This window comes from Gymnoscopelus microlampas (genome assembly GCF_963454915.1).
Source record: "Gymnoscopelus microlampas genome assembly, chromosome: 19".
Taxonomy (NCBI): Eukaryota; Metazoa; Chordata; class Actinopteri; order Myctophiformes; family Myctophidae; genus Gymnoscopelus; species Gymnoscopelus microlampas.
In genome coordinates, this window is record NC_139956.1 from 861,883 (window position 1) to 888,895 (window position 27,013).

Below are 27,013 nucleotides of genomic sequence, written 5' to 3' on the forward strand. Positions count from 1 at the left end.
GTGTGTGTCTGTGTGTGTGCAGGCCTCAGAACGGCAGCATCATCCTCTACAACAGGAAGAAGGTGAAATACAGGAAGGATGGATTCTGTTGGAAGAAACGCAGAGACGGGAAAACCACCAGAGAAGATCATATGAAGCTTAAAGTCCAGGGAACTGAGGTACACACACACATAGACACCCATACTAACATGTACACACATTGTTTGTGTGTGTGTGTGTGTGTGTGTGTGTGTGTGTGTGTGTGTGTGTGTGTGTGTGTGTGTGTGTGGGAGCTGTTCTCACATTAGTGCTTTTCTAGCGTGAATGTATCGTCAAGCTGCGATGTTTGGATCGATGATGGCCGATAGGAATGTTTTGGCATATCGTCCAACCTTCACCCTTAGTTTAAATATAGTGCAGAATGAAATGGGTAAAATAAAATAGTGAGCTTGTAGATCGCCTATTTTCGTAAATCAGGCGTTACTACGCCGTCACGGCCCGCCACGATATCTACACAGATTGTCTCGACTAATTCAACTGTAGATTTAGTCGACTAAAACTAGACTAAACTAAAACATGTCAGAATGACTAAATATGACTAAAACTAAATGGAATGTGATTCAACAGACTAATGACTAAAACTACATCATTGAGCAGCAGTGGCTCAGGTGTAGAGCGGCCGGATGAGTTCGATCCCGGGCTCCTCCACAGAGTTAGTGTAGAAGTGTTCTTGGACAAAACACTGATCTTTACATTGTGTTCAATGAGTGGGTTGGTGCTAGCTTGCCACCATTGGTGTGAATGTGGTTAAAGTGAGGACGCTGGGGTTGACTGTTCACCGCTTCACCTCCCTATGCTGTATGTATGAATGAACCATTGTAAAGTGCTAGGGTCTTCAACAGGGGGTCCGGGACCCCTAGCTGGTCTTCAGAGTTACTACAGGGGGTCCGCCAAATCTCTGTGTGATATGATTTATTTTTCCGCATTAACCACTTGAACCCTATAGCATCCCTTTTCTGAGGAGAACTTTAACCAAAAAATAGCAGATCTACAAGCTCACAACGCCTCGCAGCGCGAGGCGTTGTGAGCTTGTAGATCTGCTATTTTTTGGCAAAGAGGTGTATACACGAATCCACGGAGCGCTGCCCTGTAGGTGGCGCCGCCATTGCTGCTGTGTCAAACTCAGTCAGCTGCTGCTGCTGTTTTGTCCGTCTGTTGACGTTGCTCTTTACCTGCTTGGCTGTTGAAGCAACTATAAACTACACAGGTTCATCCCGATTTTCTGTACATCTTTGTAAAGTTAGTGTTAGTAAAAGTTAGTAAAAAGCAGGTAAAAGAATAATGTGAGCAGTCAGTGACTGCAGCTGACTGACACCACGCAGCTGCAGCTGATCAAGTCTGACACCGCAGCAATGGCGGCGCCACCTGCAGGGCAGCGCTCCGTGGATTTGTGTATAGGTGTAGAGGGGGAAAAAGAGCAGACCAAGTACAAAAAAAAAGTTTAATCTGAAACACAATGTTATACAATATAGAGGAGGGGGTCCCTGCTTCATCTCTCTCAGCTAAGGGGGTCCTTGGCCTGAAAAGGTTGAAGACCCCTGGTCTAGTGCTTTGAGCTATAAAAATGCACTTCAATATCACATGAGAATGAACAGTGTTCTGATAGGAACTGTTTAGTTGTGATTGAATACATATAGTCTGTGTGAAAACGTGTTTATTAATGAATGATGTCCCTGTTAACCATATGCAAATTACATTTAACTTGGGAGCCTTCACTCAGTGCTAATTGTGTGTGTGTGTGTGTGTGTGTGTGTGTGTGTCTCCATGGTAACAGTGCCTGTATGGCTGCTATGTCCATTCCTCCATCGTGCCAACATTCCACAGACGATGCTACTGGCTGCTACAGGTACACACACACACACACACATATGCACGCATGCACGTGACTCGCATCCCAGTCCGGGTCCCGCCTCCGGCTGGCTGACGAGAATTGAATAAAAACTATTCAGCCTCTACACCACTAGCTGCAGCAGATAATAATCACTGGTGTTGTTGTTTTGTTTTGGTAAACGGTGACAGACTGTGAGACTACTGATGATAGCAAAATGAAACGCAAATGGGCAGGTGGTGCTTCAAAGCGTAAAATAATACAAAATAGAGAAAACCTTATGAATAGCCTCCAGCTGCTCCAAAATCAACAAAAAAAACAACATTATTGTTATGGATTATGGAAGCAAACCAACTTCAGTCCACACCTTTTTTTTTGGGGGGGGGGGGGGGGGTGCATATGGGGGCTTCATATTAGCTCTTTAAACGGGCCTCCAGATCATTAAGGTCGCCCTTGGTTACAACAGAGACATCATCTACCAAACATAAACTGACAAACATGATGTGCTGATTTACTTTAGCGTAGCGTAGCGTCAGAGATAAGTTAAACTGAAATGAGACTAACTGAATCATCAAGATTTTTTACACATCAACAAATCCATGAAGTGAAAATAGCAGACATCGTAACTAACACTGAAACTAGCAGATCTGCAAGCTCACAAGCTTGTAGATCTGCTAGTTTCACACTCTCTGTGTGATCATGTATGTCTTCTTCATGATATAATATACCTGTGTTTAAATTGCCCAGAGGACTGGATCTGAAGGCAGCGTAGCAGCTTGAAGATCTAGTGTTTTATATGGACCTGATAGAAAACATTTTTAAACGGGCACATCCGCTGGACGGCAAAAATATTCTGAAGAAGATCTTGTGTTGAAACATTAATCTATAAATAAAGCCTGAGAGCTTCTTATAAAGTTACAGTGTGAATGATATTATCTATTATATGGACCTGACACACTTTCTACCAGTAGAGGGCAGTGATACTCTTCTTCATAATGGAATAGCAGCTATCTACAGTTCAACAGTATAAACTAGTGGTTCTCAAACGCTTTCATGTCAAGGACCCCCAAATTGACACTTAGTAGCCCGCGGACCCCCATTAGAAAAGATAAGCCAGGGATCCCCATAAGAGAAGAGTTTTCACAGCTCTAGCAGTGATTCTCAACCATTTTAATTTTCAAGGACCCCCAGTTTGACATGCATTAGGGCTACAGACCCCCATTTAATGGCATTTATATGTTGTAAAATCAATGTTAATTTATCTCTGAGTGTATACAAACTCTGAGTCTCAGAGTGTACAAATGGAACCAAATGGACCCATAAGGGTCCATTTGGTTCCATTTGTACACTCTCAGAGTTACAGACCTGTAAGGGTCCATTTGGTTCCTAACTATCCATCATTTAACTGGGGACCCCCTGGAACTACCTCAAGGACCCCTGGGGGTCCCCGGACCCCAATTTGAGAACCAACACACTAAAGGACTAGACCACTGTGGTAGAGGTTTGGGTTGTGTAGTTACCTTGATGCCATGATGTAACTCTAAAGATGGACAATACATCTAGAATAATTTCTCCATTGATTATAAATTGATCATTCTAAATAATGCTGCTCATTGACTTGCATTGTACGGTAAAACAGATCTCAAAGTCACTCTTTTAGCCTGTAAACAAACACAAACAAAGCTGATTCAGACAATATAGAACATCACCACATTTTGTGCATCACATTTTTTTTCTATAGTAAAATCCTGTTGATTTTACTATTTGAAGATCCGGATCCACCGATCCAGTCCGGATTTTCTTCATAATAAAAATATCAAAATCAATAGGAAATTAACATGTGTATATAAAAAATAAAAAAAAACTTAGTGAGTTTGGTGATGTTCTATATTGTCTGAATCAACTTACTTTGTGTTCGTTTATGTGCTAAAAGAGTGACTTTGAGATCTGTTTCACCGTACAATGTAAGTCAATGAGCAGCATTATTGTCTAGTCAATGGAGCGATTATTTTAGATGTCTTGTCCTCCTTTGGAGTTACATCATGGCATCAAGGTAACTACACAACCCACACCTCTACCACAGTGGTCTAGCCCTTTAAATACATGTTTTATAATGGAATGTAGCAGCTCTACGATAAGAGACCTGGGCATTAAAATACATGTTTTCATCTTCATGAAGAAGAAATCAATGATCATACAGAGACAGTGAAACTAGCAGATCTACAACGCAGTGTGAGCTTGTAGATCGGATAGTTTCTGTGTTACAATGTCGGCTATTTTCATTAAAGATCTGGATTATTTAATTAGTCTGAAACTCATCTCTGACACACACACACACACACACGCACACACGCACGCACACGCACACACGCGCATGCGCATGCGCATGCGCACGCGCACGCGCACACACACACACACACACACACACACACACACACACACACACACACACACACACACACACACACACACACACACACACACACACACACACCCACACACACACACACAGTGTGTATAAGTGCGTTGTGTGTATTTCCTGCTGTGCAGAACCCAGACATCGTGTTGGTTCACTACCTGAACGTCCCGTCACTAGAGGATTCTGGGAAATGCGGTCCTCTGCTGTGTGCCGTGACCGACCGCCATGACAGTCTGAGGTGGACCCGAGACGACCTTCTGAACCAGCTCACCCCCATGTGTAAGATTCATTATTATAATAGATGATGTGCGCATGCTTAAAGTGAATGGCACATCGAGTGGCAAAGAAACATGCAAAATGAGTTTAACATTGTTTAATGTTGTTTAATGCAATCAGATATGACTTTTCTGTTTGGATGCATGGGCTGTCAAGGCCACAAAGTATTTTTTTGACACTCAGTAGGCATTCCTGCATAGGGATGGAGCTCGTTAATTTTTATTGATAATGAGCACCTTATCGAGGCTGCTTATCGAACCGAGCTTTTATCGAGCCCACTATCGATCTTTTTGTATTATTAAGAAAAAAGACGTGAGGCGAAAAATTCTGAACAGAACCGGTATCTTTTTTTATTGGCCAGCTGTAACAGTGAGTTTGTGGCTGACCACTATCTAAAACTAAATGAAGATGACAAAAGTAAAAAATATTTTTGCCTATCATTAAAACAACCATTCATATAATGTGCAATAAGTGTCAAATGGCTTTATATTATGAATAGTACTGTAATAATTACTATAAAATCTCTATGTCTCTTCAACTTTTTATAAACAAAAAATGCATAGTTATTTTTTCTATTCTTTTTTCTTTGTTTTAACCAAAATATATCACTTGCACTACATTTTACTAGGGCCTTCAAATACAGTACTTTTCTAACAGACAGAAGGCAAGTGACCTTTTTACTTTTGGAAAATAATATTGAAGAAACGGTTAATGTGTGTACTGTCACTTTAAAAGCGCAATGTATACTTCATCGTACGACGGTGTCACGCACCAAACATGGCCGATCTCCAAGCTCACACTGCGTCTGTTCGCACCACGTTGTGAGCTTGTAGATCTGCCATTTTCGGCAACGATAGACTGAGGGACGGACAGCGCTGTTTGGCACAACTTGCAGCTATCAATACACTTTTAGACCAACATGTTTGTGCCAGCGTGGGTGATTAGATTTATTTCTTGATCGCCTCTTGTTTTGATAGTTTAGACATGACGTCATGGGCCGCTACACTCCATAACAGGCTCGACAAGCCTCTCGATAAATTCATGCCCGGGTATATAATGGACCCGGTTTTCGAGCTCCATCCCTATTCCTGCATAACTTCCGGGTTTGATGATGATGTCACACGCATATCCTCTATACTAATTCCTTCTAATTAACTCTGTAACTGCCACGGACGAGATTTCTCGTCCGATTCTGCCAAGCCTCCGTCCACTTTCTGTTCAGCTTCTTCATTGAAACGGCTCTTATCTTGAGTTGACATCCTATTTTCAACATGCTGCTGCAAGAGAAGGAGCTTTTTCTCTGGGCGACGCACACACACACACGCACGCACGCACGCACGCACGCACGCACGCACGCACACACGCACACACACACACACACACACACACAGTGGGTGCATTTACTTACAGTGTTGGGGCTGTTATCATCTCAGGCAGCATTGGATTTTCTTTGCATTATTTGAATCATTAAAGCTTGCACTGTTCAGCTGGTTAGTGCAGTCCATGCTGTCTGTGTCTAACTAACTATAAGCTAGTATGATATATCAACGTAACCTCACATGCAGAAACTTATTTTCGGTAGAGCAATGTTAGATTAGATGCACCTTATTTTGTTTCGCCCGCTTGAGCATGTCTGTGCCGGCATGTTATGTAGCTCTAGTCCAATACAGAGCGTCTGACACAAGGTGCAGATTCAAAAGGCTCTGACACATCTCCACTCATGGACTTAGTACAGTTGTTCTTCCCACTGTTTGTTTTTAGGAACAAAGTATGTTCTTTGTAGAAGGGCCGGGGCATCTCTCTCTCTCTTCCACCGCGCGGCCACACAGCGCACTTTTCTCCTCACACGTCAATGAGGAAATCTCACACAAGCACGCACACGCGCGAGCGAGCGGCACCCCCCCAGGGTCCTAGCGCCCTTCGTATAGAACACACAGGCATGCAGGCAGGCAGACACACTGCATTGCCCGCAAACCGCAAACAGATTTAATTTTTTCTCCCCCTTTACCCGGGAGTCCCGGGACAAACTATGTCCCGTACGGCAGTGGTTCTCAAACTTTTTCATGTCAAGGACCCCCAAAATGATATGTATCTGGCCGCGGACCCCCATCTCAAAATATTGTGTTCCAGGGACCCCCCAGAAGCAAATATTTGAGTTACAAATGTTCGCTTTTAAAAAAGAAATATATATATTCAAAGGTTTGCACACATTTTCACGATTTTTCAAAAATAGCAGATCTACAAGCTGCTATGAGCTTGTAGATCTGCTATTTTTGAATAGCCAAAGTATAAAAGGTTATAATTATTGTGATGCTATATTAACACATTTTGCTGGGGACCCCCTGGAACCCCCTCAAGTACCCCTGGGGGTCCCCGGACCCCACTTTGAGAACCAACGCCGTACGGGACACGCCTGTTTTGCCTCAAATACGGGGCGTCCCGGCTAATACGGGACTGTTGGCAACCTTTATCTCTGTTTCTGTCGTTTTTATTTTTGCAAAAACAAGCCACAACTATGTAACAGATTAATACGACCGGATGATACATTTTTTTCCCCCGTGTGTATGTTATGAGGTGATCGCCATGAGAACGAAGATCACAGAGAACATTACAGGACTTTTCAAAGCTTAGTAAAATCACTCGGATTCACTGGCTTGACATGTTTATGAAAAACTCTCATTCATAATGTCTCTCTCTCTCTCTCTCTCTCTCTCTCTCTCTCTCTAGTTCACAGTATGAAGTGGTCATGTGATCTGAATGGATCGTCAGACTTCAGCGTGGATCACCTGGTCCAACACATCCTGGACACACAACTACACACTAGACCTCCTCCTAGAACACACACCTGTCTGTGTAACACTACAGGTACACACACACACACACACACACACACACACACACACACACACACAACTACACACTAGACCTCCTCCTAGAACACACACCTGTCTGTGTAACACCACAGGTACACACACACAACTACACACTAGACCTCCTCCTAGAACACACACCTGTCTGTGTAACACTACAGGTACACACACACAACTACACACTAGACCTCCTCCTAGAACACACACCTGTCTGTGTAACACTACACACACACACACACACACACACACACACACACACACACACACACACACACACACACACACACACACACACATTTGTTTTATATTACTCCTTCAGATTGTATCTAAATGTCACACAAATCGGTCACATGATCTCTATAGTCATGTGATCAAGACGTCATGCGTTTGATTTTTCATATTCCATCCTGATTGGTTCAGATTTACATCTAAAGTTTGCAGTGACCCGTTTTCAACACAATCATGAACGCAGCGTCTGATTGTGGTGAAACTTTGCTCACAGATTCACACTGTGTTATAACATTGTGCGTGCGTGTGTGTGTGTGTGTGTGTGTGTGTGTGTGTGTGTGTGTGTGTGTGTGTGTGTGTGTGTGTGTGTGTGTGTGTGTGTGTGTGTGTGTGTGTAACAGTGTCTTCAGGAGGTAACATGCCTCACAGGTGTAACAGCACCAAGCATCGCATCATCTCCCCCAAACTGCCCCCCTGCTCCCCCCCAGAGCCCAGAGACCCCCCCGACCCCTCCCTGCCCGCTACGTGAGTACACACACACACACACACACACACACACACACACACACACACACACACACACACACACACACACACACACACACACACACACACACACACACACACTGTATTTTGTCTTTATCTGAGTCCACATTTATAAAATACATCACAAAAGGGCACAAATATGTTTCAGTTGTTTCTGATCTCCCTCTTACATGTGTCTCAGTGCTTGAGTCCAAACAGGTCCAGAATATAAACAACAAATACACATGAACTTGATTTGATTTGATTTGATTTTATTAGACTTTATACAGGAGAAAAACACATGTTACATCATGTTCATCGTAGAAACGTCAAGGATACAGACACAGAAAAGTCTTGTGACTTATTGTCATTGTGGTCCTTGTGGTCTGAGACAAACAACATTGCAACAGAATACATACAGGTAAACAGTACAGTAATAAATAAAACTATCAAATGCTACACTACCTACAGCATAAATACATATAATCACATTGTTAACATAAGTGACCCTACTATTTTAGCAACATTTTCTAATAGCCATGCTTTGACCCTTGTCTTAAAAAGGAGAAAGGCTGCTGGTGCTCTTTATAGTCAGGGGTAACGAGTTCCAGTTAAATGCTCCTAATCTATATGAGTGTTTCCCCATGTCAGTGAACTGAAGGTGGGGCATGGTCAGGTCTGCTATGCTGGCTCTGGTTAGGTGGGAATGGGCTTCGCTACGCTTCAGAAAAAGATTACATAGGTACACAGGGGGCGCTGTGTGTTGATGTAGATGTTATAACACCAGGTTCAGCTGTAGTTCAACTGACCTATCTGCCAGAGGGAGCCAACCAACCCAACCACTGGAAATGATGTTTTCCATCATGGTCCCTTGCAGACAGCCCCAAGACAAGCCTGACCAACCTATTTTGAGAAACCTGCAACTTCTCTTTTAGGGCTTTGGTTAGGCCACCGTACCATGAGCCAATGGCATATAGTCGAAACAACATAAAACCAGTGAGTTTGCTAATAAGCGAAGACTGGCAGAGTCCAGAAACTGCACTGGTTCTACCATTCACCTTACTAATGGTCTTAAAGGGATATTTCACTTTCAAAAAAACTTTTGGTGATTGTATCGTCTACTCAGGCTTTTGTGAGCCCCCCAGACAGTGTTTAAGTTGCTTGATTCAATATTTATATATTAGATATTCATTTTATCAGACACGCCCCCTTCCTATACAAACCCATTGTAACTTCAAACTCCATTTTAAGCATGTTAGATTCATGAAAAACACCCGTCCTTGGTTCACCCGTCTCCTACCGCCCCCCTAATACGCGAGGGGGCCGTGTTTTTTCCATAACTTTTTTCATTTATTTGTAATATTTTTTTGGGAAAATGAAAAAAATAAAATACAATAAAAAAATAAAATAAAATAAATGGAAAGAAATCTCGGAAAACACGGCCCCCTCGCGCATTAGGATGGCAGGGTGAGTCACCAGAACCAAGGACGGGTGTTTTTGATGAATCTAACATGGTTAAAATGGAGTTTGAAGTTACAATGGGTTTGTATAGGAAGGGGGCGTGTCTGATAAAATGAAAATCAAATATCTAAATACTGAATCGAGCAACTTATAAACTGTCTGGGGGGTTCACAAAGGCTTGAGTAGATGATAAAATCACCAAAAGTTTTTCTGAAAGTGAAATATCCCTTTAAGAGCCATGTTTTCACCCCCCAGGCTGCGATCAAGCAGACAACCAAGGTAGCTGACTGAGGGTTTAGCCGGAAAGGACTGGCCCCCCAAGAGTGATACTGGGTGAGGCCAGTTTGTGCAACCTGGGCTGAGAACCAAATCAAATATATTCAGTTTTGGCCATATGAAGGGATAATTTATTGTCTGAAAGCCAGGTCTTAATACTACTGAATTCCTTGACAAGGGTGCCATTCAACTTATCTACATCCTCATCTGAGGCCAGGATGGCTGAATCATCCGCGTACAAGAACAAATTAACAGTACAGGCAGCTTGGAGGTCGTTTATGAAAATTAGAAACACCAGGGGGCCCAAAACACTCCCTTGCGGGACGCCGCAGGTCACAGGCAGAGCCTTTGAGAGATGGCCTTGAAAGTATGTGATTTGATCCCTGTCTGAAAGGTACGACATAAACCAATTTAAGCTAGAAGAGCTCAGGCCTAAGGCTGAAAGTTTGTTGAACAGTAAGCCGTGATGTACTGTGTCAAAGGCTTTTTGGAGATCAATTAGGATCATTCCACTTAGCTTACCAGCTTCCATTTCAGATCTAATAAAAGCAGTAAGGTAGAGAAGACATGAGTCAGTTGAGTGGGACTTCCTAAAACCAGACTGGAAAGTATACAGTAGTTTGGAGTCACTAAGGTACCCATAAAGTTGTTCATGAATTACTTTCTCCAGTACTTTGGAAGTGACACTGAGTATGGAGATAGGTCTGTAGTTTCCAGGGTCAGACCTATTACCCTTCTTAAAAAGAGGGATTGTCTTGGCATGTTTCATGTCCAAGGGGACAGTTCCTTGCTCTAGGGACAGATTAACTATGTGTGTGACACATGGTGCAATCAGGTCCGCTGCATCCTTTAGGAACCTTGCAGAGATGTTATCAAGCCCAGTGGCCTTGTTGGTGTTAAGGCTCTTTAACATTTTATTTATGTTTTCAACAGTGACTGGCTTGAAAGAAAAGCTGTTAGGAGTGACACCGAGACGGTCAAAGAAAGGTTGCAGTTATTTTTGCCCGTAGGTAACAGGGCCTGCAGGCAGACAAGCAACAAGTTTCATGGCAATAGAGGTGAAAAAAGAGTTAAAATGGTTTGCAATCAGGTTTTTGTTGTACACCCTATTACCTTCAATATCTAACTAGATACAAGGACTCAAATCTTTCGTTTTGGTGGTGCAACCCAGGTTCTTTATGGTTTTCCATAAGGATCGAGAGTTATCCTTGTTTTCCCTGATTTGCTCAGTGAAATAGCTGGACTTGGCCTTCTTCACTTTGCGCTGAACCTGATTTCTGAGCCTTCTAAAACGTAGGAGGTCAGCTCCATTACCTGATTGCTTGAAACGAGACAGGGCTTTGTCCCTGGCGCTAATGGCTTCAAAGATTGCTTGTGTGAACCAAACATTGGATCTCTGCTTGATTCAGACTATTGGAGCTACCGGTACTGTGTCAATTACAGAGATAAAAAGTTTTTTTTAAACTACCCCATGCCTGATTGATGTCATCAGAATTAAGAACTGGGGACCAGTCTAGCTTATTTAAAGCCTCACAAAATTGAGCCGCAGAGTATCGCTTAAAGGATCTGTCAGTGATTGACTTATGGGAGTTAAAAATGACTCGTTGGGCTCTCCTGGAGCAGTAAGTAAGAAAGTGATCACTAATGCCATAGGTTAATACACCACTTTGAGAGATAAGATCAGTGTCTGAAACTAAAATTAAATCTATGGTGCTAGAAGAAAAATCATCAATGCGAGTGGGTTCATGGATCATTTGTGTCCAAATCATTTGAGTCCAAAGGCCCTGCAAACCCTATCCAGCCCTTTGAAAGTGGCACAGGATTTATTAGCAACATCTGTGTTCAAATCACCAATATATATGCATTCCCTGGTCAGCAAATTAGGACATTTTGACAAAACTTCATCGAAAAGGTCATAAAAGGAGTATTGCTGTGGAGGACGATAGCATACACCCAGGAGTATGGGCGATATATGGGGAGGACGGATGTCAATCATTAGAATTTCAGCCAAATTGGTGTCGAGGTCTTTTCTAATGGTGAAGTCAAGGTCGGCTCTGATGTATGCACTTACACCACCGCCGCCACGATTACGGTCTTTCCGTACGATGGAATAATTATCAATAGATAGTTCGGAGTCACTGATATTAGCATCGAGCCAGGTTTCAGTGAGACAAAAGACTCCAACTTGAATTGATTTGACCAGGGCTTATTCACAGTTAACATTGGTCATACACACCAGAGAAACATTATGGGTACAGGAAGCACCTTCTCCTCCAAATAGATCCACTGCCTCTAATGGAGGAGATTGAGCAGTATGTATCAAGCTGCTTTACCTAATATTACACTTGGACAACCCCATAATCCTCAAGCCCCTGACCTCTGACCCCTGACCACCAGCCTGTGTGGACATCATGGCCCCAAGCTGCCAAATATAAGAACAATGAGCTGACACTTATAGCCTAGATGTATAATGTCTTGTACTAATGGCTGGTATTTTACTTGTTTAGTAAGGAAAGCTTCCTCTAAACTGGAATCAAAAGTACAGCCAATAGTGATGAGCGGGTCAACCCGCGGCGCGGGTGGGTCGAGTCAGAATTTCAGAGGCAATTATGCGGGCTGCGAGTGAGCGGGTCAGCCGCTCTCACACGCAAAAAATAAATAAAAAATCACATGCTCTTGTTTTGTCTTTATTCCTAATAAGAATAAGAATAATAACAATAAAACAGTTTGAATACACTTGGGGATTATTTTCTAACCATGATTTTACAGAATAAAAAAAAAGTCGCGGGGCGGGTTGAGCCATAGATTTATAGATTTATGAGGCGGGTTGGGTTCCGTCACGGGGCGGGGCGGGTCATGAAAAAACCCGACCCGCGCATCACTAACAGCCAACTTCCAATAGGAAAACCTCTCTGCTGTCCGGTGTGTCTGCAGTTATATTTGTAAATACATGGGGGTCACACATACATACATACATACATACATACATACATACATACATACATACACACACACATACATACATACATGGGGGTCATACATACATACATACATGGGGCAGGGGTCGCGCTAGGATTTTAATCTGCCGGTCCCAATGTCCGGAAGGATTCAAATTTATCGGACATCTGACAAAAATAACGGTCATAATTATTTGTATGCATTAATGACAAGCAGGTGCGTAAATACAGCCTAACACTTAGGCCTACAGCATTATATTTTGGATTGAGCTATTTGAACATGAACCATCATAATATACACATTTTATACAGCAGGGTCATCTTACACAAATACATTAATTACCTACATTACCATTTGCGCATGCTGCGTGCGTAATGGTTTCTCAATAATCAATTGCGTTTGTATGCATTTTCTAATCAAAGGGCACTGCACAAAATTGGCCATTTCAGATGAATCCTTCATAACGTGGCTCAGCTGACCTGTTAGGGCAATAAATATAGACCACTACTCACTCACAGGAGGTTATACTGTATAGTTAGACAGTGGATGCGGTCCGTGCGTCTAGTTGGGACAGACGTGGGAAAGTTGATGAGTTGTGAGAATCTTGTCGTCTCCTCATAGAGCTATTCAGTTCAAAGTGGTAACGTTTTAACGTGTCCACCTCATAGAGTTAAAAATAGGTCCACGATTATGATTAACGTCATGTTTCACCTCGATGCCATAGTTGCAGTAGCCTATAGCTGTTGTGAAGAGTATTTACGCATCTGTGTTAGATTTCATCATCAACCTGCACTGTTGTTTAAACTGTAGGGCAACTTGCCAACTTTACTCACAAGTGCCCTTGTATTAGCCTAGTATCTGTGACATATTCTAACTAGTAATGATACAACTTGTGTGTGACTGGCTGTTAAATACACAACTTTATATAATGTAACTTGTAACCGGACCGCGGACTGCCGATACCGCTGGCTACGCAGCAGCAGCAACAACTAGCTCTCTTCTTTTTCCTGTTGTACCTTCACAATAAAGTGTCTCCTATTTACCGCCCAATGCAGCACATTTTACACTGGTTATTATTAACAGGAAATAGGTGTAACCTAACAGCGTGTGACAAACTCTTTTTGTCTAGTACGTCTCTCTCTCTCTCTCTCCCAGAAACACACGCACGAGAGAGAGAGAGAGAGAGAGAGAGAGAGAGAGAGAGAGAGAGAGAGAGAGAGAGAGAGAGAGAGAGAGAGAGAGAGAGAGAGAGAGAGAGAGAGAGAGAGAGAGAGAGCTTGCAAAGCAGAGGATTTGAAATGTGCCTAATTTTGCGGTGATAATTAATGAACAGCCGTGTCATTATCAACCAGTCAGGATGTCCGGAGAGATTTATTTTTTCCGGTCTTTGTCATAAATAAACGGTCAAAACCGGCAATTATCGGACTAACGCGACCTCTGACATGGGGGTCATTGCATTGAAACATCTCTGGTTTCACACAGGAGTTTTAGTAAAACACAACAGAGGAATCAAACGTGGGCGACACATCTTTGGTAATAATGTCAACAATTCTGACATGCTTGGCTATATGTACAGTCCTTTATAAACTTTACGGCTGTTTAATATGGGCATGGACTCTATGGTCTGATACTGTCCATGGTGTAGACCATACATGGGCAACTGGCGGCCCGGGGGCCTCATGCGGCCCCCACCTTCACTTAATGCGGCCTGCAGGTTAATATCAGAATAGTGATATATTATTGATTTCAGCTGTTATGATTCTAAACATGTCAACATGACCCACTTTAATTACTTCAGTCTATGTTAGGAGCTTAATGATTATGAAAATTATACTGTCTTTTTTATGTCCAATGTATTTGTATCTAACTCCTAAAGTTGACATAAGTATAACTAAATGCAGGATTCCAATTCAAAAATAGCAAGAATAGCCGATCTACAAGCTCAAAACGCGTCGCGCTGCGACGCGTTTTGAGCTTGTAGATCTGCTATTTTTGCTACTTGTTTGTGACATACGTAGAGTGGCGAAAAAAGTTAAAATACGGAGATTAGAGGTGTCTGCCCAACAGTATATGAGTATATAATGTGTTCCTCTGGAGTGACTGTGTAAATATAGAGGTCCTCTACATCATTAAACAGACAGTATATGTAATGTGTCTCTGTAGTGACTGTGTAAATATAGAGGTCCTCTACATCATTAAACAGACAGTATATGTAATGTGTTCCTCTGGAGTGACTGTGGAAATATAGTGGTCCTCTGCATCAATAAAGTTACATCACCTCTGGTGTAGACAGTAAGAGTTATGTTTATATGGGACACACACACACACACACACACACACACACACACACACACACACACACACACACACACACACACACACACACACACACACACACTACGGAGCCCCTGAAGGGACATTACTAGGTAGATTGTTTTAAGGGTAGGTACAAATTTTTAAAGGAAGACAATTCTCCTATCCGGATACTACCGTCAGGAGAAGGCGTGCTCTACTCAAGGAGATCTTGAGGAGTAGTCTCTTGGGATTAACTGGGTGCAGATTCGTGGTAATACATATAATAAAGGAACATCCGCACTCTCTTCAGTTATATTCTTGATTTATTTTTTAGGGTGAACAGCCGCAGCAGACAGTCTATCTGGAGAAACGGACGCGTTTCGGCACGTCGGCCTTCCTCAGCGTTTCAAACTAGAATACATCAAACAGGATGTGACATATATAGCTATGCGATAGTGTACAGCTGATTCTCATTGGTGAATACAATTCACTTGCAATTCATAGTACTATTAGTGTTTACATTAAGCATTACACATAGTATTTGTTTAGTAAAAATGTTCTTAAAGTTTCCACAAATTTCACAACCAGAAACATCAATTCATAGAAAACATTTCATAGAAAACAATTCAATAATAACTCTTCATTCAGTCCCTTAGGGAACTCAGTATTTAATGCATGGATCCAGTAAGCCTCCCTTTGTAATAGGACCCGGTCTCTGTCTCCACCTCTTCTCAGTGGGTTGACTACTTCTAAACCTTGAAATCTTAGTGTACATATGTCATGTTTAGCCATATTATAATGCCTGGCAACTGGAGACTTCTCGTCTTTATTTCTAATATTACTCTTGTGCTCCGTAATTCTGGTTTTTAATTCTCTTTTGGTCTTTCCCACGTAGCAAAAACCGCAAGGGCACTTTAAAAGATAAACTACATATTTTGTCTTACATGTAATTCTCCCTTTGACTTTATTTTTTTTTACCATTATGAGGGTGAGAGAGAGAGTCTCCTGTTATCATGGCATTACAATTAATACAACCTTTGCATGGAAAATTCCCTGAGGGTATAGTAGATAAAAAGTGTTGTGGTTGAATATATACATCATTTTTTATTAGTTTATCGCTTATATTGTTTGCTCTCTTGTTTGCAAAAATTGGGGGGGTGGAAAAAGCTTTTCCTACCACTGGATCGCTGGACAATATGTGCCAGTGTTTTTTGACCACCTGTTTAATGAGTTGGGAGATAGGGGAAAATGTAGTTGTCATAACTATAGGTTGTCTGTTCAAAGCAAAAGAAGATTTAGGAGCAAGGAGACTGGTTCTATCAAGAGGCTTGATTTTAGACTTACTATTAGTTAAAATATTTTCGGTATAACCCCTTTCCCTAAACCTACTGCACATTTCTGTAGACTGGCCATCAAAATCAGATTCACTGTTACAGATTATTTTAATTCTTAACATTTGGCTATATGGTAACCCTCTTTTTAGACTAGAAGGGTGATAGCTAGAAAAATGAAGATAGTTGTTTCGATCGGTCTTTTTACGGTACACTGTTGTCTGAATCCCTCTGTTTGTTTTTTTAACACATACATCTAAGAAGTTAACAGTTTCTTGACTGGCTTCCAAAGTGAACTTAATGGAGGGTAATCTTGAGTTCATGTAATCTGTAAACTCTTTCAACATTTCAGAAGTACCACAAAAAATAAAAAATATATCATCAATGTACCTAAACCAGCCTTTTAACTGAGTACTAAAGGGGTTGTCTTTATACACATAGTCTTCTTCAAATTTACCCATAAACAAATTCGCATAATTTGGGGCGAATGGGCTACCCATTGAGACACCTTGTTTTTGGAGATAGAATTCATTGTCGAAATTGAAATAATTTTTTGTAAGGACCACATTGGCCAAGTTCATGATAAGGTCTGTAGGAGGTGACTGAGTCTCTCTTGACTCCATATAATATTTGAGGGCTTCTAAACCTTCTTGATGAGGTACATTTGTATAAAGGCTGGTTACGTCCATTGTGCATACATATTCAGAATCTGAGATATCTCCTAAGGACTTTAACTTGTTTAAAAAGTCAGTCGTGTCTTTTAGATAAGAAGGCAAATTAAACACTACATCTTTGATATGATAATCAATGTACTGTGAAATAGGTTCGGTCAAAGAGCCTATACCTGCCACTATAGGGCGCCCAGGGACCGGAGGTTCAAGGCTCTTATGTATTTTAGGCAAAGAATATAGAATAGGGCGTACTGGGTGTTCTCTGAACATGAATTTGTATTCATCCTTGGAAATGATTTGGTCAGACAAAGCTTTGTCTAGTGTACTCTTAATTTCTTTAGAGAAACGAATAGTGGGATCACATGATAACATACTATAATACTCAGTGTTGCTCAATTGTCTATTTATTTCCACAATATATGACTCTGTCTTGTAGAACAATAGCACCTCCTTTATCCGCTCTACGGATGACAATAGATTGGTCACTGGATAGGTCTTTCAAAGCTAGTCTCTCTTGTGATGACAAATTCGAATGACAATGGTTAATGGGTTCTATAGTAACCTCGGTCCCAGCCTCACTTATCTGCGAAAAGAAGAGCCTGGTCACAACCTAAAGCAGCGAGTGTCTAGGAAGTCCTGAGTGGACAGATTTCCGTTTCCCCCGGAAACGATATTTTTTGCTCAATCACAACACTCGTTTCATTCACCGAGAATGTTAACAGATTTGTAAAGCATCAACGTCATTTCCTTGGGCGGTACTTCCGCCAAATTCAACCATTTCCGGTTGTCAACTTCCTAGACAACCAACATCCCAGGTCTTGCCCAGGGTGGTTCTATAGGGGAAAGTAAGGAAAACACATCTTGGTCAATCAACCTACAAAAAGTGTTCACAGAAGCATTAAGCATAGGGGGGACAAATGTGCTTTTGGGTTTAAATGTCTTCGTCACGTGACTGTCTCTTATTTTTTCTGATCTCCCCAGTTGGGGAGAAAGGGGTGGGTTGACAATGTTACATTTTTTTAAAGGGTCACTTTATTTTTAAAAGCTGGCGGTTTATGTTTTCTGGTATGGGAGAAAAAATCATCTGTTGGCAGAAAAAAAGGAGGAGGCTATAAAAAAAACTTGTTAGGGGGTGACTTTTTTTTTAAAGGGGAAGGATTGTTTTGGGGGGGTTAACATTTTTTTTTATAGTTGCTTTATTATTAAAGGGTGTATAGAATAATCTTTTTAGAGAATGACATTTTTGTAAAGAGGGATGATTTTTTTTTTTAGGAGAAAAAAGTTTTTTGAGTGAGTGTTTTTTTTTCAAACACAAGTTTTTTTTTTCAAAGTGAGTGTTTTTTTTTTAAACTCGTGTGCACGAGTTTGAAAAGGAGTCTGACATTTTTTCAACATTTTTTTTTTTCAAAGTGAGTGTTTTTTTTCTTAAATGAGGAAAAGTTTTTTTTTTTTTCCAACGATTTTTTTTTTTCAAAGTGAGTGTTTTTTTTTTTTTTTAATAGGATTTTTTTTTTTTCAAAGCTTTTTTTTATTTTTTCAAAGATGTTCTTTTTTCAAAGTGAGTGTTTTTTTTTAAAAAGGAGGAAAAGTTTGTTTTTTTTTAAAGATTATTATTTTTTTTTTTGTAAGTTTCTTTCGGACGGGTCGGGCAGCTGACCAGGAAGGGTGGCCGGTCCACGGGGACCTCGGTGGAACCCCGGCTGCCACCCCCGCCACGGGGACCCCTGTGGACCCCCGGCCGTTGGAAAAAAAAGGGTTAAAAACTTAGGAAAAAAAAGAAAACTTAAAAAAAAAAAAAAAAAAATCGTTGGAAAAAAAAAAAAAACTTTTCCTCCTTTTAAAAAAAAACACTCACTTTGAAAAAAAAAATCTTTGGAAAAAAAAAAAAAATCTTTGAAAACTCGTGCGCACAACTTTGAAAGTCGTGCGCACGAGTTTGAAAAAAAACACTCACTTTGAAAAAAAACACTTTTTTCTCCAACACATCCTACACATCCTACACATCCTACACATCCTACACATCCTACACATCCTACATGCCTGTCTGCCTCACCGTTAGTTTACTTTTACTTTATCATTGTGTGTAGTTAAAGTTGTGTATTGTGTGTTCCTCCTCCCACAGCCCCTCCTCCACCAACGGTTTCTACGGCGACCGGCGCCCGGCGGCCACAGGGGGCGTGGCCACCGTGGCGCTGCCCCAGAACGCGCTGATCGTCATGACGACCGCCCCGCCCCCTCCCCCCACCACCTCCCCTCCCTCGTCCTCCTCCTCTTCGTCCCCGCCCCTCCCCGCACCCCTCCCCTTGCTCCTCCCCTCCCCGTCCGTCATCGCCGGGGGACTCCTCCTCTCCTCCCCTCAGGCCCCGCCCCCTCAGGCCCTGACCTTCGACCCCGACTCCTTCCTCAACTCGCCCAAACAGGGCCAGACGTACGGCGGAGGAGGCGGGCCTCCTCTAAGCTCCTCCTCCTCCTCGGGATCCTCCCCCTCCTCGTCCAGCTCCTCCCCTCTCCCCCTGGCCCCTCCCCCTTCCTCATCCCCCCCCGGGCCCCTCCCCCTGTCGCTCTCCCCTCCCTCGTCCTCTCTCTCGCCCCCGTCCTCTCTCTCCTCTCTCTCCTCCTCCTCCGAGACTCCGCCCACTCCCTCTTCCTCTTGCCTCCGCCCCCCTCCTCCTCCTCCTCCCCTCTCTCTGTCCCTTAGCCCCTCCCACTCCGTGGCCCCTCCTCCCCTCATGTCTCTCTGCTTGGAGCTGGGACCGCCCCCGGGGCCTCTGGCCCCTCCCCCTCTGGGGGCGGAGCCCGACGGAGACGAGAGGAGGGCGGAGAGAAGCAAGCTGGCTCGCCTCCAGGTGAGCCATGGCTCATTCATAACAATGTTGTTACTTTGTAACTAGTTTTACATTTACTAGACCATACCCGGTCGGCGCAGCGCATCCGTGGGGGGATATGCGCACATGATCTGGCAACCCGGGAGGCAGTTCGTCCCATAGCTGGGCAGCCCCGTAACCATGGCGACATTGTTTGACACATAAACGCTAATAAGAAGCAGAGATTTGATGAAATTGAAAAACGGGCTTCACAGTTAAGTTCAGATGGTAATGGTCAATGGCTGTGTGCAAAATCAGAGCAATTGGTCCAGCCACTGAGGAGAACCGGGTAGCTTCAGCTACTACTCACTCACTCACTCACCACTACAGACAGAGGTTACGTTAACTCTCTCAGTGCCAAAAGCCCCTAGTTATCTCCAGTTTTTTTCTGAATGCCCTCAGTGCCAGAACGAAAAATCCTGAGTTTAACCCATTAAGACCTGAGGCGATTCTTAAAAAAAATCTAAATCTCAACAGTTTTTTGAAAAAAATCTGGAAAATATATTTTTAGAGATTTTTCAAAAATAGCAGATCTACAAGCTCATAGCGCGGCACTCGGTGCCGCGCTATGAGCTTGTAGATCTGCTATTTTTGAATAGCCCAAAGAAATCTTAAAATGAGACGCAGATGCGTCCCCGGTCTTAACACATCCACTGCCAAGGGCTAATCTCAAAATGTACTCACCAGTGCCAAGGTTTTATTGTTGTTTTTTGTTTTTTTTCACGTCGCCATAGACCCCGTTAAAATCCTTGTGAATGCGCGATGCACTGTTTGTAAACATCGTGCACATGTCCCTGCGTCTACCAGTGCAGACCACGTGTCAAACGGAGCCGCCATGTTGTAGTTAGAATGGTTTATGTTAAACAGTGATGACCGAGGAGAAAAAAACTACAAGGGAGAAAATGGCGTTTTTGTGTGCGCTTTAGAATGGAGGCCGACCGAAACGGCAAAACCGGATCGCAAATAGTTCCGTTCCGGTGGTGTTACACTGAAACTGGTCCGTGTAGAAAATTGGGGGAAAAAAAAAAAATCGAAAAAAAGGAAAAAGCACCCGGACCGTTGCACTACGGTCTCGGCGCTTAACAGTAGGATTTAATGGACCGTAGGACTACGTTCTTGGCGTTTAATGTGTTAAAAAAAAAATATATATATATATATATATATATATATATTATTATTATTATTATTTTTTTTTAAGAAAATGTTCAGAACCCAAGATATCATTATCTGAAGATGTGCAGCTCCATCCACTCTTTGTTTAACTCATTGAGTGCCTGAATTATTTCTGGCTATTTCTGGCCAGTACGATTTATAATTTTTTTCAAAGTAAAAAAACTTTGAAAACTTTGAAAAAAAAAGAAAAACGTACAAAAAAAAAAACAAAATCTATGAAAAAAAAAACTTTTCCTCCTTTTCAAAAAACAACACTCACTTTGAAAAAAAAAAAACTTTGAAGAAAAAAGAAAATCTTACAAAAAAAAAAAAAGATATCTTTGAACAAAAAAAACTTTGCCTCTTCAAAAAAAACACTCACTTTGAAAAAAAAAATCTTTGTTTTTTTTACTTTGAAAACAAATAAAATTGCTGGCAGTTTAGAGAACACATTTTTTTATTTCATTGGCACTGAGAGAGTTAAGTATGAGCATAAGGTTTTCAAAAATTGGTCTGTTTGCAATGAATCCAATATTAGATAGGTATGGTTGAAACCCCAAATAATTGATAGAAGAGATTTTCAATGGAATTACTAGGTTGAGAATCACTGCTAGAGCCGTAAAAATCTTCTCTTATGGGGGTCCCTGGCTTATCTTTTCAAATGGGGGTCCGCGGAATAATAAGTGTCCATTTGGGCGTCCTTGACATGAAAAACTTCGAGAAGCACTGCCGTAACATTTCGAAAACCAAAACTGCCGCCACAAGATCATCAACCTTGTTCACATTAGGTGGATTTATAAATGTCCACCATACTTCTTGCACTATGAAAACATTTAGGAGGCCTAATTATCTTAACACATCGAGTGCCGAAAACGGTCCGGACCGTTATTGACCCAATTCTATTTTTATACGAGGGGCCCACGTGGGGCGCTAAAACGAAACTTTGACATCACCCAAGGAGTTTCTGAGAAGAAGACGCTGGATGTGGCTCCATGTCAAAAATCCTTCCGGTCGGCGTTTCCAATGTTATCTGGGGCGGCCATAGCTGAGTGGTTAGTGAGCCCGCCTAGGGAGCCAGAGGTTCAATTCCAGGCCAGGCCAGCATATGTGTCGATGAAATGAAATTTGTCCCTGAGCAAGACTCTTAACCCCTAATTGCTCACAGGTTCTCATTGGAAACAAGACCGCAAGGACTTTCATGAACGACCTGTTAACACATCGGGTGCCAGCGTTTTTTCATAACAACTTACGTCGGGTGCCAGCATTCTCCCCATTGACTGCGCTTTACTGTTTAAATCTGTAGACTCCGCGACGAGCAAATCCACACGAAAAAAAGCATCGATTCATGTTGTGCCATGAGCCTGGCTACAGCCTGGAACCATAACATTTCCCTCGCGAGTTACAACGGGGGGGGATCGCGCATCGCGCATGACCGGTTTTCCCCACAGGAAACCGATTCGGAGATTTAGGCGTTTCAAAGTAGGAAATAGACAGGAAGCGGATGGGAATTTTTGTTTTGTTTCCGGTGAGCGATCTGGCACTTCTTTCGCAGGATTACAATGGGTGCTCCCAGAGCTGCTCTAGCCCCGCCCGCGCGGAGAAAAACGAAAATAACAAAAAGACTAAACACACGGTTCAGACCGTGTTTGGCACCCGATGTGTTAAAAGGAATTATCCTTATCCTTATCTCCTTCCTAAAAGCTTAATATCTCCATTTCTTTTTAACGTGGTGGAAACGAGCCGTTTTCGATCGGCGATCACTCTGCAATGGAGGATCGCGTTGGAAATATTATTGTTCCAGGCGTTAGTCGGGACCCTCCGCCGTCTCGCACGCACGCTTTGTTTACATGCACTTCCGCGTCGGGGTTTTTACAGCACGAAACGTAAGTGGATGGAAGAAATGCAGCCACTGAACGTATAATATTTTAATAAACCTCCTGCACCCGATGTGTTAATAATTCATTAAATTCTTCCTCACTGTTTTCTTTCAGGAAAGCCCCGCCCCGTCCCTGCTGTTGCCACAGCAACAGACAGCAGGCAGCGTCGCCTCTCTGCTGCCGGTTGGCCAGGACACGTCGCGGTGCTCGCCCCCTCAGTCGCAGCCGCCCAATCAGACGCTGCCGGGACACGGTCAACCGACCCCGCCCCCGTCTCAGCTAGCCAATCAAGGGAGGAGAGAGAGAGGGAGGGAGGAGGAGAGAGAGAAAGAGAGAGAGATGGAGAGAGGGAGGCAGAGGCCGTGTCAACCCTCGCCTTTCGCTAACGCCGCGTACGCTAACCCTAACGCTAGGAATGCTAATACTAGCCTGGCTAGCGTCCACGCAAACCCGGCCGCCATCATCCTGAGGAACTCTAACGCCGCTAGCCTGGCTAGCGTCCACGCTAACCCGCCAATCGGCCTGAGGAACGCTAGCACTAGCCTGGTTAGCGTCCACGCTAGCCCGGCGGCCGCAGTCAACCTGAGGAGCGCTAGCGCTAGCGCTAGCACTAGCCTGGTCGGCGTCTATGCTAACCCAGCCACAGTCAGCCTGGGCAACGCTAACAACAGCCTGTTTAGCCACCACGCTAACCTGGCCAACGCTAACGTCAACATGGCTAGCGTCCGCTCCCCCGTGCGCGTCAAGGAGGAGAGGGGGCGGGGCTACGACCGAGAGGAGGACACGCCCATGGACACGCACTCCTCGGCGACGGAGGCGGAGCCTCCTCCTGCGGAGCGCGGAGGAGGGGAGGAGCTCGGCGACATCTCGTTCGACAGCCAGTTCCCCGACCTCATCTCTGAGCTCATCACCGAGGAGGCAGCGGCCAATCCCGCGGCCGGGGGGGCGGAGCCCAGCCCGGCCCCCAGCCCCGCCTCCAGCCTGATGATGGCAGCCGGCGGGGGGGTGGGGCTTCGCTACATGGTCCCGCCCTCCCCCTTCCTGCCCTTCCCCCCGCTCCCTCCCCCCTCCGATCGCCTAGCAACCATCACCGACTTCTCACCAGAGTGGTCTTACCCAGAGGTAATAATATATTAATATAATTATAATAATATAATTATTATAATAACTTCTCACCAGAGTGGTCCTACCCAGAGGTAATAATATATTAATATAATTATTATAATAACTTCTCACCAGAGTGGTCCTACCCAGAGGTAATAATATATTAATATAATTATAATAATAATAACTTCTCACCAGAGTGGTCCTACCCAGAGGTAATAATATATTAATATTATTATAATAATAACTTCTCACCAGAGTGGTCCTACCCAGAGGTAATAATATATTAATATAATTATATTAATATAATTATTATAATAACTTCTCACCAGAGTGGTCTTACCCAGAGGTAATAATATATTAATATAATTATAATAATATAATTATTATAATAACTTCTCACCAGAGTGGTCCTACCCAGAGGTAATAATATATTAATATAATTATTATAATAATAACTTCTCACCAGAGTGGTCCTACCCAGAGGTAATAATATATTAATATAATTATTATAATAATAACTTCTCACCAGAGTGGTCCTACCCAGAGGTAATAATATATTAATATAATTATAATAATATAATTATTATAATAACTTCTCACCAGAGTGGTCCTACCCAGAGGTAATAATATATTAATATAATTATAATAATAACTTCTCACCAGAGTGGTCCTACCCAGAGGTAATAATATATTAATATAATTATAATAATAACTTCTCACCAGAGTGGTCCTACCCAGAGGTAATAATATATTAATATAATTATAATAATAACTTCTCACCAGAGTGGTCCTACCCAGAGGTAATAATATATTAATATAATTATTATAATAATAACTTCTCACCAGAGTGGTCTTACCCAGAGGTAATAATATATTAATATTATTATTATAATAACTTCTCACCAGAGTGGTCCTACCCAGAGGTAATAATATATTAATATAATTATAATAATAATAACTTCTCACCAGAGTGGTCCTACCCAGAGGTAATAATATATTAATATTATTATAATAATAACTTCTCACCAGAGTGGTCCTACCCAGAGGTAATAATATATTAATATAATTATAATAATAACTTCTCACCAGAGTGGTCCTACCCAGAGGTAATAATATATTAATATTATTATAATAATAACTTCTCACCAGAGTGGTCCTACCCAGAGGTAATAATATATTAATATAATTATTATAATAATAACTTCTCACCAGAGTGGTCCTACCCTGAGGTAATAATATATTAATATAATTATTATAATAATAACTTCTCACCAGAGTGGTCCTACCCAGAGGTAATAATATATTAATATAATTATAATAATAATAACTTCTCACCAGAGTGGTCCTACCCAGAGGTAATAATATATTAATATAATTATTATAATAATAACTTCTCACCAGAGTGGTCCTACCCAGAGGTAATAATATATTAATATAATTATTATAATAATAACTTCTCACCAGAGTGGTCCTACCCAGAGGTAATAATATATTAATATAATTATTATAATAATAACTTCTCACCAGAGTGGTCCTACCCAGAGGTAATAATATATTAATATAATTATTATAATAATAACTTCTCACCAGAGTGGTCCTACCCAGAGGTAATAATATATTAATATAATTATAATAATAACAATAATAGTAATGTTGTTGTTATTATTATTATAGTTCTAATAATAAACAGCAATAACGTTATAATTATAGTATCATTATATTGTATAACAAAGAATATATAATCATAAGAATAAATTGAAACGTCATGTCTCTCTCATTGGAAACCAGTTTATTTACATTTTAAATGGTGAAATCATTAAAGGAGGACTTGATCAACCTGCAAGAGAAATAAACAGAGACTTATACAAATGACTGTCTTATATCTTTGGTGTGTGTGTGTGTGTGTGTGTGTGTGTGTGTGTGTGTGTGTGTGTGTGTGTGTGTGTGTGTGTGTGTGTGTAGGGAGGTGTAAAGGTGTTGATAACAGGGCCGTGGTCAGAGCTGTCAGAGCGTTACTCCAGTGTGTTTGATCAGAGCGCCGTTCCTGCTTCACTCATTCAACCTGGAGTCCTGAGATGTTACTGTCCTGGTATGTTATACTATTAATATATACTATACTGTACATATATACCTGTAGTACTGAGGTGTTAATAATACTGGTATGTAATAATATTCATATATACTATTCTAGAAGTTCAGCCAGATAGAGACAGACCTTGTATCACATTCTGACCTAGAAATGATTATCCATGCCTTCATTTCCCTTGACTCCTGCGATTCGGTTCTCAGCTGGTTCTCACCTGGTACTCAGCTGGTTCTCAGCTGGTTCTCAGCTGGTTCTCAGCTGGTTCTCACCTGCCTCAATAAGACGTCCATAGACCGGCTCCAGTTCATTCAAAAATACATACTGCTGCAAGACTGTTAACCAGGCCCAGCAGAAGGTGTCACATGACTCTAGTTCTGGCCTCATTGCACTGACTTCCTGTCATTTTAACAGAGATGCTCATAGGCCTGCGTCCTGCGTCGCTGACGCACAATTTGGAGAAAGGACGCATTCATGACACCGTCGTGGCGTCCATGGCACTAGAATTGTCACCAACAACAGAGAAAAATATAAAAATAATTTGGTAAAACACCGTTGTACTGGAGAAGTATAACTCGGTTAGACACCGTTGAGAGACTCTCACACGCTGTAGCAGCAGCAGCAGCACAGCCCCTCCCCCCACACACACACACACACACACACACACACACACACACACACTGTTTTAGGCTACACTACACAGAGAGAGACGGCATGAGGAGCTGGTTGAGACCTGGTCTCAAACGTGTTAAA

General features: G+C 42.2%; 1 protein-coding gene across 4 annotated transcripts in view; it reads left to right on the forward strand.

Moving 5' to 3' along the window:
- camta2 (calmodulin binding transcription activator 2) overlaps positions 1 to 27,013 on the forward strand; it is an 83,872-nt gene that overhangs the window by 10,731 nt on the left and 46,128 nt on the right. Inside the window, exons 5-12 of one of the 4 annotated variants that reach the window (XM_084042783.1) lie at positions 23 to 158; positions 1,814 to 1,885; positions 4,418 to 4,565; positions 7,290 to 7,427; positions 8,062 to 8,185; positions 19,300 to 20,023; positions 23,185 to 24,192; positions 26,140 to 26,266. In XM_084042783.1, the coding sequence (XP_083898909.1) occupies positions 23 to 158; positions 1,814 to 1,885; positions 4,418 to 4,565; positions 7,290 to 7,427; positions 8,062 to 8,185; positions 19,300 to 20,023; positions 23,185 to 24,192; positions 26,140 to 26,266 (2,477 nt within the window). The other 3 variants (XM_084042786.1, XM_084042784.1, XM_084042785.1) reach the window with 3 other exon arrangements.